Here is a 12,922-nt window from a genome sequence, read left to right as displayed (position 1 = left end):
GATTCATTAGTGAAATTAACAAGGTTCTGTGTTTTTCTCACCTCATTCAGTTTTATAATTAACCAATAAAAGCTTATTAGCTTTTAAGGAAGTTTTAGGAACTTAAATTGATTTATGGGTACCATATGGTTACATCAAAGGACTTGTTTTTGTTTTAACTGGAAGTAGATTCTTAAGTCCTTTAAGATGGACATTTATGTTCTTTCTATTATACCAAGCAATACTTTGTGAAATAGAGTGATTTTTTTTTTTTATTCCATGCTACCAGTTGGTCATGAGATTCAAATATTAGATACTAGATTACAGATATTAGAATCTTGTAATTCATCTGGTTTAATACCTGTCATTTTGTAGAAAGGTTGAATGTCTTCCCAAGGTCATACAGCTGATCAGTGGTATATTCAAAACCCAAATCCTAGGCTTTCTATCTGAAATCCATTGCTTATAAAGTTGTTAGCTATGTGTTCTGACTTTGTTGATTCAAATAAATAAGCTAAATAAATTGAAGCCATTAATAGATTTATAAAGTTATTTGCTATATTGTTCTTATGTCATTGGTTCATGTAAGTAGGTTTGTGTGACAGCTAATCCTTATGAAGATGTTAGACTTCTTTTGATGTATAATATATATATTAATTGTATGAACAGATTGACATCAATATAATTATTCATTATAAAAGATTTGAGTGGGAACTCACCAAATCCCACACCAAAAAAATTTAAAATTTTACCATAGTAAAAAAATATAAAAAGCAAGATGAAATTATACATAGTTCTTGGTGTGGTATTTTTAATTTTTATTTATTTATTTTTATAGAAATGGGGTCTTACCATTTTGCCAGGCTGTTCTCAAACTCCTGGCCTTAGGTGATCCGCCTGCCTCGGCCTCCCAAAGTGCCAGGATTATAGGCATGAGCTACCATGCCCAGCCCGTGTAGTATTTTTAAATTTTACTTAATGCTGAGCCATTTTCAAATAACCTCATCACATTATGACCTCATGCAAGAACCATCTGTTCTATCTTTCAGTGTAGTTGTACTTTAATATCTTAGAAGCTATTGCATTCTGTCCTGTTTTGGAATGTTTTATGCTTTTACAGTCTTAACCATTGCTTCTTAATATCACTTCTGAGGAATAGCTGGTGCAAAGAACATGTGATAAGGAATGGAAAACAATTGATGATGGAAACAGAGATTTGGGGTTAATTGCATTCTTAAAATATGATGTTCTTTCTAGTAAAATGTACGTTTCACATAATTTTCCTCTTTCAGAAGTAACCATGGTTAATCATTCTTTAAACCAGGTTCGTTTCCAACAAAAGAAATGAAATAATAACTAAATTATAACCGTAGTAATCGTGTAATATTAAAGATATTATTTATGGGATGAGTTGAAAGCCCTCTTTATCTTGCTTAGGGGTTTCCAATAATCAAATCAGTGCTGGACTTTTTTTTTTTTAGGCATAGCTGCCCCCCTGTTAATAATATATTTAATTAAAAGCTTTACAAAATGATCCTAATATACTTGAAGTACTTAGAGGGCTGCAGTTTATAAAATCAAGAGTCTACCTTGTTGCTGTTTCTTTTTTTTTTTTTTACCGTAACCCGCAGAAGGAATACAACTGACATCACAGTCCTGTATGTAAATGTGTGTTTCTGTGTGCCATCGTAAACATCACTGCACTAGGTGGCAATCTTCATTACTATTCATTTGTATATGTGTAGTCAGCCAACGAAAGGAATCATTAGAAACAGGGTAGGAATGTTGAAACTTAGAACTGGAAGTTGCCAGAGAAAATACGTGCCCTGGCCAACTCCACAGGACTAGTTCTAGGCAATCTGAAGGAAACCAGAAAATGTGAATGTCTCTTCCCTCAAAAAGCTATACTGAAGTAGTATTTAATATTCAAGTACTTGTAAATTTGCAGAACAGTACGTTTTAATTTGACCCATGAATTCTATTTAAATTTGTCACTTAATATTTAGCCAAGAAGCAAACCATCTAAAAAGATTTCTAGTTTATTTCTCCAACTCCTAATAAATAGGGTCACATATTTTTTAACTTTTTTCTAATTTGAAAAGTAATACAGGTATGTGGTATTTTTAAAATGAAACAACACAAAGGGATGTTTTGAAAAGTGGTTCTTGCCATCCCTGAACTATAATCATCCCTAACATATTCGTACCTGTTTTCATTTTAAAACTTGCATCCGTTTTTTTATTAGTACATGTATTTCTATCCTACTGATTTATTTGCGATATCATCTAATTTAGTTTCAATATTCCATAATTTACTTAATCAGTCCTCCATGAACACCTGGCTGGCTCTTCTCAGTGTCTTACTATTATTATAAACAGTGTTACAGTGAATATTGTTGTATATAAATCCGTACACACCACATAACATATCTTAAATTCCTGGAAGAGATATTGCTAAACCAGATGGAGATAACCTGCATTTAAAATTTTGACTGCTAGGGTCAGGGTCACATTTAAATGAAATTAGAACAAAGGAATTGCCTAATTTTCTTTGATAGCAATCTATTCCAGTATGCACCGTGAGTCACAAAGGAAAGCAAAACTGTCAAGAACTTTCTTCTCAGACTTTTGGTTTAATGTGTTCTGATGGGTTAATAATTTGTCTCATTTCTCTTCATAATAATGACCTTAAGAATATATGTACCCCACTCTTTTTCCAGAATTAACCACAACTTTTCACAGTAACTGAATCAATGCCACAATGGTACATTCAACCAGTGGGGTTTCAGGATGTGAAATAGACAATATTAGTTCTGGGTCACTGTTACTACCAAATACTTTCTTGACCCTTTAAGTCTGTATATTTTTATCTGTAAAGTGACATCCATAGATGTCACTGTACACTTCATAGAAATGAGTACACAGAATAATACTCATGGCAGGGCTGGGTGCGGTGGCTCATGCCTATAGTCCCAGCACTTTGGGAGGCTGAGGCAGGCAGATCACTTGAACCTGGGAGGCAGAGGTTGCAGTGAGCCAAGATCTCGCCTCTGCACTCCAGCCAGGGTGACAGAGCGAGACCCTGTCTCAAAAAAAAAAAAAAGGAATAATACTTGTGGCACCACTGGCCACACTGTAAAATTCAGGTTCAGAAAAACAGGGTAAGTCACAGACAGCAACCCTTCCAGCATTTATTTTCTTTGCATCCATGTGCAATTTGAGAAAATTTACTTTTAGAAAGAACTCTGTTAAAGGTACAGACGATACAGTACTTTTTATTCAGAAAGTTTCTGCATAAAGGTGATAGTCTTTTGACTTAATATATTCTTGTCTCCTACATTGTGTTTTTGGAATGAATTAAGATCATTATTTAGAGGATAATAATCTGGGTTATATTTGTGTCATCAGATTGAATTTTCATTGCACATGCTACATAATGTCAATTATTATAACCAAATAATAACAAAGGGAAAGAAAACCAAATATGGATGTATGATAAGGAAAAGCTGGCCTGTAGAAAATACCAAACCAGGTAACACTAGCAAAGTTTAAGCCAATGTTGTTTTTAAAATGTCATGTACGTGGAAAAACATTTAACTTTAGTTTTCTTTGGGTGGTGGTTAAAAGTTATACGTGATTAAAAGTTTTTTTTCTTTTTCTACAATGAACATGATGTGACCTTGCAATTTAAAAAGCCAACGCCCATTTAAGAAAGATATGTCTATGAGTAGTCCTCCAACTTCATTTTCTCTCGTTTCTTCTTCCCTCACTTTTCTAAGTTTTTCTTCATTAACCTCATTTTTCTTTAGCTTGTTTGCATGCTTTCTTGCTTTTGTTTTTTTGTTTTTCCTGGGTATGATAGAGAATTAGTCCCACTCTCCAAGTATGTAAATCAAGGAGTGAATTTTCAAGTAGACAAAAATGATGTACAGCATCCTTGCGTTCTCCACCCATCTCTGCATTTGTTAGCTCTTGTTTTTAGCTGGGAAAAAGCCAGTTACCACCATTTTAACGTTTCAGGTGTTCTTCATTCATTTTGAAAAGCTGACTGATTAAAGAAATAAGGATAATCCTCTATGAATGATCCTGAACTGACTTATAATATATTGTTTGAATCCCTGTTATCAGCTTCTGTTTCTTTAACAATATTTTGTAAAGTGTGTTTCACATAACAGCAGATAATCACCAGAATGGGAGTGAATGACTTGTGGCAAATTTTGGAGCCTGTTAAGCAACACATTCCCTTGAGTAATCTTGGTGGGAAAACCATTGCAGTTGATCTGAGTCTCTGGGTGTGTGAGGCACAGACAGTCAAAAAAATGATGGGCAGCGTCGTGAAGCCCCACCTCAGGTATAGTGAAAGTTCTTGGTGTCTTGATTTTGTTTCACCTTTTTTTCTTTTGTTGTTGTTATTCTTTTATGTTTTGAGGTTTCAAGATCTATTTAACATGTGTAGATTCACTATCTTTATATTAAGGACTCAGATTTGTACCTCATACCCTTTGAGCTCCAGACTCACATATCTATCTCCTACTTAATGTATCCACTAGGATGCTTCAGATACTAAAAGCCAGAGATTTGGGAGACATTTTCTCCCTATTCTACTTCTCTCCACATCAGTAAGTCTTGCTAGTTCTACCTCCAAAATATACTTTGTGTTCACAAACTTATCTCAGTGTCCAGAGGCACCCAACCACCTCAGTCTATGCCGACCTCATCTCTCATCTGTACTCCTGAAGTGCCATCTTCACTAGTTTCTTGCTCTTGGCCTCCCCTACCTCAAACCATTTTCCACATAGCAATTAGAATAATCATAAATCTCTGTTGCTTAAAAATATTCAGTGGTTTGGCTGGGTGCGGTGGCTCACGCCTGTAATCCCAGCACTTTGGGAGGCCGAGGTGGGTGGATCACGAGGTCAGGAATTTGAGACCAGCCTGGCCAAGATGGAGAAACCCCGTCTCTACTAACAATAAAAAAATTAGCTGGGTGTGGTGGCGGGTGCCTGTAATCCCAGCTACTTGGGATGCTGAGGCAGGAGAATCACTTGAACCTGGGAGGCGGAGGTTGCAGTGAGCTGGAGGTTGCAGTGAGCCGAGATCACGCCACTGCACTCTAGCCTGGGCAACAGAGTGAGATTCCGTCTCAAAAAAAAAAAAAAAAATCAGTGTTTTTGGCCAGGCACAGTGGCTCACACTTGTATTCCTAGCATTTTGTGAGGCTGAGATGGGCGGATCATTTGAGCTCAGGAGTTCAAGACCAGCCTGGGCAACACGGTGAAACCCCATCTCTACAAAAAATACAGAAAGTTAGCCGGACATGGTGTCACACACCTGTAGTCCCAACTACTTGGGGACTGAGGCGAGAAGATCACTTGAGCCAGGAGGTTGAGGCTGCACTGAGATCATGCCACTGCACTCCAGCCTGGGTAACAGAGTGAGACTCTTGTCAAAGAAAAAGTGGTTTTCCATTCTAATTAAAACCTGAAGTAAAATGTTATTACATTAAAGTTTTTGATACTAATGTTCTTGCTTTTATGTTATACTATTTTGACTTTTACTGTGAGTGTATGATGATTAATATATTACTCATTTATATATTTCAGGAACTTATTTTTTCGTATCTCATATTTAACACAAATGGATGTAAAACTGGTGTTTGTTATGGAAGGGGAACCACCAAAGCTGAAAGCTGATGTCATAAGCAAGAGGAATCAGACTCGGTATGGGTCTTCTGGAAAATCGTGGTCTCAGAAAACAGGGAGATCACATTTTAAATCAGTCTTAAGAGAGGTGAGCATTCAGATTTCATTCAGTAATTCTGATTTGATTTAAAGGGTACATTTTACTCTTAATAGTTTGTCATCTTTTATACTTATTAATTTTATTGTGACTAGCCAGCCAGTGTGCACAGAGAGAAGAGCTTATTTTTTAGAGTGAAATTGACCTGAGTTTCATTCCTGGCACTGGCATATAGAAACTCTGAGACGAGCAAAATTTGTAACCTATCTCTACCTTGTATGTTATCTTGTGAAATGACAACAGTAATACTCAGCCGGGATGAGATAAAAATCAGAGAAAGTATATCCAAAGCAACTAGTACATAGCAGGAACTTGATCATATTACCTTTTATAACACCTTCAGGACTTAAAGAATTCCCAGAATACATGAGATCTCATTAATTCGCACTTCACTCATTCAGAATTCATGGTAGTTCATATACAGAATACATATTTGGCTTCCCTTAGGGCTTGTAATTTTAAAAACTAATTATTGTTACATTACTATGTATTCTTTGTATGTTACTTTAATATTGCTATATTTTATATTTGTATAAAACTTAAGAAAGAAATCACCTATAATATATAATTAAAATAGGAAGGTTTTTTTTTTGTCTGTGTGTTATTTTTGGGTTTTTTTGCTTTTTTTTTTTTTTTTTGAGAAGTAGTCTTGCTCTGTCGCCAGTCTGGAGTACAGTGGCGCGATCTCCGCTCACTGCAGGCTCTACCTCCCAGGTTCTCGCCATTCTCCTGCCTCAGCTTCCCAAGTAGCTGGGACTACAGGCACCCACCACCACACCCAGCTAATTTTTTTGTGTGTTTTTTAGTAGAAACGGGGTTTCACCATGTTAGCTAGGATGGTCTTCATCTCCTGACTTTGTGATCCACCCGCCTCCCAAAGTGCTGGGCCCGTAGGCGTGCACCACAGCGCCCAGCCTTTTTGTCTGTTTTCAAGTGTCTGTAAAGAGTTGTAGTGGTACACATGATTTTTAACCTGGCCTTTTCACTTAATGCTTCATGTTGTCATATCTCCCTTTTGTCACATTCTAGTCGAAATCATAACTTGTAGTGATTGTGCAACATGTATGAAGCTATGAATCATACCCCCGATTGTGTATGTTATTTACTTCTTTAGTTTTTCTCTACTATACATGAAAGTGTAATGAACATTTTTTGTGTATATAATGTTTTCTTGTGATTTGAAATTTTAGATAAAATTACCCAATGTTGGATGGATGGGTCAAAGTTTTGGAATGATTTTATTGCTTTTGCTGGTTAATTTCTGCTAATACAGATGTCAGAGAAGCAGTGTCAGTGCATTCACAAGAACATTGGATGTTAGGAGGCTTGTCTTTATAATATTTAGTGTGCAACAACAAAGATATTTAATATGCATTTGTCTTTTAATAGTAACGTAAAACATTTCACCTATTTTTAGTCCCCCTTTGGGTAATGGCTATCATGTCCTTCACCCACTACCTCTTGAGGTTTTAATTTTTCTTTTGTGCAAGTTCTTTATGTTTTAAGGATATAAGCTTTTATCATATTTGCTTTGAATTTGTTTTTCTTTTTAATTTTAGTTAAAAATAATTATGCCATTTTTCTCCTCGTCTGAAATTTTATTTTCTACGCTTACGTTTAAAAATAGTTTTCAATTAGTGAATATTCCACTTTAATGACTATCAGCAGTTGAAGAAAATATCTGTGCTGAGTTCTAATTACTTCTTGTATAATCAGTTCCTGGAAATATTCATGGTCCTCAATCTTAGAGTGTTAAAGAACCAGCATAAAAAGAGATGTCCATGTCTTCTTAAGAAAATTGCTCCATTCCTGTTTCTTTATTGCTGCAGTAATTACGGTGTTCTTAGGCATTTTGTGTCAGTTCAGTATTGCCTATTCGTCATTTTTATATTTCTATACTCTTCAGTTACTAGGCCCTGCTTCCTCCTAATCCACTGCCATCTTTTGGGTATTAGCATGAAAAGCACAAATTAGTCCTCCTCCAGTACTGCTTCCACCCCACATGGTAGAGATATAGAGTGGGAAAAATTGCAACAGCCTTATAGGAAATTCTGTGCTGGTTCTTTGAAAAAATTTGAAGTGGCAAATAGTATAAGAAGTTGAAATAACTGTATTATGCAAGGCTACTTTTTACCTAGGGGTAAGGTGGAAGCAACACTGTCACAAAACTGTCTCTGTAAATTCACAGGGCCAGCGTCCTGAAAAGCAATATTTTTCAACATAGTACTTTGACTTTTTGAACCTTGTCCACCTTGGTGGATAGAGGTATTTATTATGTAATGTGGCATGGAAGTCAAAGCAAGAGATGATGTTTATTCTGTCAGTCTCTAGAAACTACAAGTAAGTAGCCTTTTCTCCCCACCATACTCAGTAGTCCCTGATAGAGAATGATACATGACAAAAAGGAATGGTGTATGACAAGAAAGAATGAACTAGGCTATAAGGCTACTAGACTACTAGCTACCCAGCTGGGTTAAAATCATAAACCAAAGGAAACTCACAGCAAATTATTTGTGCATCAGCATAATGATGTAATCATTCTGCACAAACATTTGATTTCCTAGGAGGACACTGACAGCTGACTCCCACAGTTTCCCACAATATGAGAATTTCATTGTACAGAGAAGGCAAGATGAGAAAAAGATGCAAACATTAAAATTCAAGCCAAAACTGTATGATAGCATCTTCTTTGGAAGTATGCATATTGGGTTGACCATCATGTGAGAAAAATTATTGAAGTTTTGTAGATGTAAATTTTTTTTTTTTTTTTGAGACGGAAGTCTCGCTCTGTCACCCAGGCTGTAGTGCAATGGTGCGATCTCGGCTCACTGCAACCTCCACCTCCCGGGTTCAAGTGATTTTCCTGCCTCAGCCTCCCAAGTAGCTGGGATTACAGGCATGCGCCACCATGCCCAGCTAATTTTTTTATTTTTAGTAGAGACGGGGTTTCACCATGTTGGCCAGGATGGTCTCAATCTATTGACCTCGTGATCTGCCCACCTCGGCCTCCCAAAGTGCTGGGATTACAGGCATGAGCCACCGCGCCCGGCTCTTTGTAGATGTAAATCTTAATGTGATTAATTATTAAAGATATTTTCAGAATCTGACAATAGCAATGAAATGTGAATATGGATTACTTTGTAATTTACATTAAAATCTTAATTTTTTATTACAGAAAAATTTAAATCAACACAAAAGTAACCCATTACCAATCTTAAACCATTATCTTGGCTCATCTTGTTTCATCTATTCCCCTACCCACACATCATTTTGAAGCAAATCCTAGACATAATATTGTATCATTCCCAGTATTTCATCTTTTCTAAAAGATGATTCCTTAAAAAAAAAGAAACATAACCACAATGTAATTTTTAGTAGCATACCTAAAAGTTTGGCAGTTCATTCCTTAAAGCCCTCAAATATTGTCATTATTCAAATTTCCAAGTGTTTCTTAAATATCGTAATTTTTAAAACACCAAAATAGCTACTATTAATATTTGTAATACAGAAATACGTTTAATAGTAAACAAATGAGCAGTGAAAACATGCTCTAACATCTTGCTTTTTGTTTTCAGTGCCTCGATATGCTCGAATGCTTAGGAATCCCCTGGGTTCAGGCTGCTGGGGAAGCTGAAGCCATGTGTGCTTATCTCAATGCTGGTGGTCATGTCGATGGCTGCCTCACCAATGATGGTGATACTTTCCTTTATGGGGCCCAGACTGTTTACAGGAATTTCACTATGAATACAAAGGTGTTTATTTTCTTTCTCTTTTTCAGCATTTGTTTACGAACTACCATTTTTAAAGGGCTGATTAAATGAAATAGTAGATATAAAATGCCTACTGTAATGCCTTGCACATAGCAATTGCTAAATAAAATGTTTACTATTATTAAAAATCATTGCCACGTAGTTCATTGTCTTCAAAATATGGATTTATCTCATAAGAACTTGACTTGTTTGTTTCACATGGTTTGATTCTAAATCATTTTCAAAAATACATCATGAATTGCGTATGGAAATGTGTTGCTTTGATCCTGAATTTCCAGTTTAGTATTTCATCCTCAGAAATACCTCCAAATATGCAAAGAGAGAGAGAGATAAATATGTTCACTGTAGCAGTGTTAATAATTACAAGAATTTGGCAAGCAACCCAAGTGTTCATTGATAGGGACATGGTTACATACTTCACACTTACTGGTTCCCAGTTGGAGAGATACCACCGGGAGACATTTTAGTTGTAACAGTTCAGGCTTGGGCAAAGGAGACTATAGATATGTGGTGGCTTGGTGCCAACCAAACTAAACCTTCTGCCAGACATTTCTGTTATCCCTCCCAAAATGCTAATATTAGCACCCCCATTGAGAAACACTGTTTCAGAGTCCATATGATGTAATACAGTGCAGTCATTGTAAAGGCTATTATTGACATAAAAGATATCCAGACATATTAATGTTGGAAAATGTCTCAAAATAGTATTTTTATATAATCCTACTTTTACTTAATGTAATTAACAATAAATATTCATATATATGTATCAAAGAAGATGGTTTTTTGGAATAATATGTACCAAGCTATTAATGATAGTTTAGGCAGTGCAATTACAGGGAATGTTTACTTTCTATAATATATATATGTTACATTGTTGTATTTTGTAAGATGGAAATGTACATTTTTTAGACACCAGAAAGCAATAAAATGGAAAAAAATTGGCTAACATAGTTATTTTTAAACCATGTTTGAAACTACAACTTTATTTCCATATATTGAAATGTCAGATTCTATAAAGATTCTGCTGATCAGGATAGTTTTCTTATATAAATTTTTTGGAATAATTAAGCTTTTTTTCTTTTTTGAGACGTAGTCTCACTGTATCACCCAGGCTGAAATCCAGTGGTGTGATTTCGGCTCACCGCAACCTCCTCCTCCCAGATTCAAGTAATTCTTGTGCCTCAGCCTCCCGAGTAACTGGGACTGCAGGCACGTGCTACCACGCCTGGTTAACTTTTTTGTATTTTTAGTAGAGATGGGGTTTCACCATGTTAGCCAGGCTGGTCTCAAACTCCTGACCTCAAGTGAAACGCCCACCTTGGCCTCTCCAAGTGCTGGGATTACAGGCATGAACCACCGTGCCCAGCCTGGAATAATTAAACATTTAAAGATAACACTGACAAATTATTTTTGTAACGTTGTTTAATGTATAAATATGTACTTTTTAAGGATTAAACTATATCTGTTCTTTCTTTAGGACCCACATGTTGACTGTTACACAATGTCAACTATCAAGAGTAAACTAGGTTTGGACAGAGATGCTCTGGTTGGATTAGCAATACTTCTTGGTTGTGATTATCTCCCAAAGGTAAGCTGAAATTGTCATATTTACTTGCTATTCATAAGTCTTTTTTCGTCCTTATGTGCTGTATAAATATGAATATAATATGGCTATATGATTAAAAATTGAATTTAAAATATAATTTCAGGCATAATAAGCTATTCAGTGACTAAAATAATCAGCATTTCAGATGGCACTAAAAAGCTGACTTGTGACACTTAATATTACAAGCAAGAATAGAACAATATAGTACCACAGCTTGAATCTCAGTAAACCGTTTTTCTAGATTAAGAGATTCACATTTATGTTTGACTATCTTTTTAAATAAATATAGGAGTTATTCTTTTCTTGTATTATGCCATTGTTAGTTTCTTTCACCCTTTTTTCTATTTTTTAGTTTTCTGTATTCTTTGTGCACATGCTCAATACTATTACTGTTGCTAATTCATGTGATCACTGGGATAAGCCGTTCATATTTCCATGCCTCTCAGCGTTGTGCTGGGTTTTGTTCATGGAAATATTTTATTTATATCTTAAGATGCACAATCTAGTGCTCTGTAACAAATAGGTATAACAGGTGAGTGATGAGTTAAGTATTATGAGAATAATCCCATTTTCTTAAATGTAGTGTTTAAAAATATAAAATGACTGGTATTGTAGGTCTTACTATGTAGTTCCCTTATTATGTTCGCACTGATTATTTCTATAGACTTACAAATCCCTCATTTTACCTGTATTCCCAAGAGAAGTATAAAGAAGAATGACATGTATTTTTTTTTTCATCTAAGCTCAGGAGAAAGGAAAATATAGTAGGATAATAAAATTATTAAGCCTAATTTATAATTTATATCATCAAAGAACTTTTTTTAAACCCTTAGGAAAAGAAAGCAGGAGGAAAGAAACTTTTAAATACCACAAACAATTATTTTGTTGTAATTCTCCTTCTAAAATAGAAGACTATTTCCTAAATAAAATTATATCATAATTAAAATCTATAAACAGCCCAATGTTTAATTTAAGAAAAAATTTGCTGACTTGAACTCACAGAAACCAGCTTTAGCTACAGTGGTGTTCAAATTATGTGTTAGCCATAGCTATATTGACTTTTTGTGTTTTTAAAACCAAAACTGCTATGTGTTTACATTGTTCGGAATATTAAATGTTCATGTAATTAAATGAACTTGCTTTTTCCTGATTACAGACATAGAGTTAGGTTAAATTAAAATATTATCCAAATAATTAACATAGTAAATGAAAGCCCTCTAAAATTATGACCCTCCCTTCCCTAAAATAAACACCAACAGTGGTTTGGTATATAACTCTCTGAATTTTTTATTTACATAGATATCAGTGTAATTGTCATTTACTTTACAAATCCTGATGATATACACTATTGTGCAGTTTTTGTTTTATGCATAGCAATGTACCTTGCACATCTTTTCCTATCTTTATTTAAGAGTTACCTCATTCTTTCAGCTGCAGACTTTTCCATTCAATTAATGTACTTTTAACCATTCCTACTGATTAACATTGGAATTATTTTTTTTCCACTTTCTGAAAGGGAGTCCCTGGAGTTGGAAAAGAGCAAGCATTAAAACTTATACAGATTTTGAAAGGGCAAAGTTTACTTCAGAGGTAACTAATAATTACTTTCTCTTGCAACATTGAACTTTTATTCTTGCTTAACTTAATAATGAATAGTACAAAAAACGATTGTTTTCCAAAAAAGGGTTTTGTATTTTTAAACTGACCTGTATTTTGATTTAAGATAATTTATTTTTATTTATTTTGAAATTTTCCAAAGGAAGGATGAG

General features: G+C 34.9%; 1 protein-coding gene across 3 annotated transcripts in view; it reads left to right on the top strand.

Moving 5' to 3' along the window:
* GEN1 (GEN1 Holliday junction 5' flap endonuclease) overlaps positions 1-12,922 on the top strand; it is a 28,841-nt gene that overhangs the window by 1,583 nt on the left and 14,336 nt on the right. Inside the window, exons 2-6 of one of the 3 annotated variants that reach the window (XM_033176498.1) lie at positions 4,154-4,329; positions 5,582-5,768; positions 9,353-9,529; positions 11,025-11,135; positions 12,670-12,743. In XM_033176498.1, coding sequence (XP_033032389.1) covers positions 4,169-4,329; positions 5,582-5,768; positions 9,353-9,529; positions 11,025-11,135; positions 12,670-12,743 — 710 coding nt within the window. In that variant the 5' untranslated portion in view covers positions 4,154-4,168. Of the gene's footprint in view, positions 1-859; positions 4,330-5,581; positions 5,769-9,352; positions 9,530-11,024; positions 11,136-12,669; positions 12,744-12,922 lie in introns of those variants that run through there. The other 2 variants (XM_033176497.1, XM_033176499.1) reach the window with 2 other exon arrangements.

The sequence above is a fragment of the Trachypithecus francoisi genome, unplaced genomic scaffold (genome assembly GCF_009764315.1).
Source record: "Trachypithecus francoisi isolate TF-2019V2 unplaced genomic scaffold, Tfra_2.0 Lachesis_group17, whole genome shotgun sequence".
Classification (NCBI taxonomy): domain Eukaryota; kingdom Metazoa; phylum Chordata; class Mammalia; order Primates; family Cercopithecidae; genus Trachypithecus; species Trachypithecus francoisi.
Note: the sequence above shows the minus strand (reverse complement) of the source record. Positions and strands in the feature narration are given on the sequence as shown.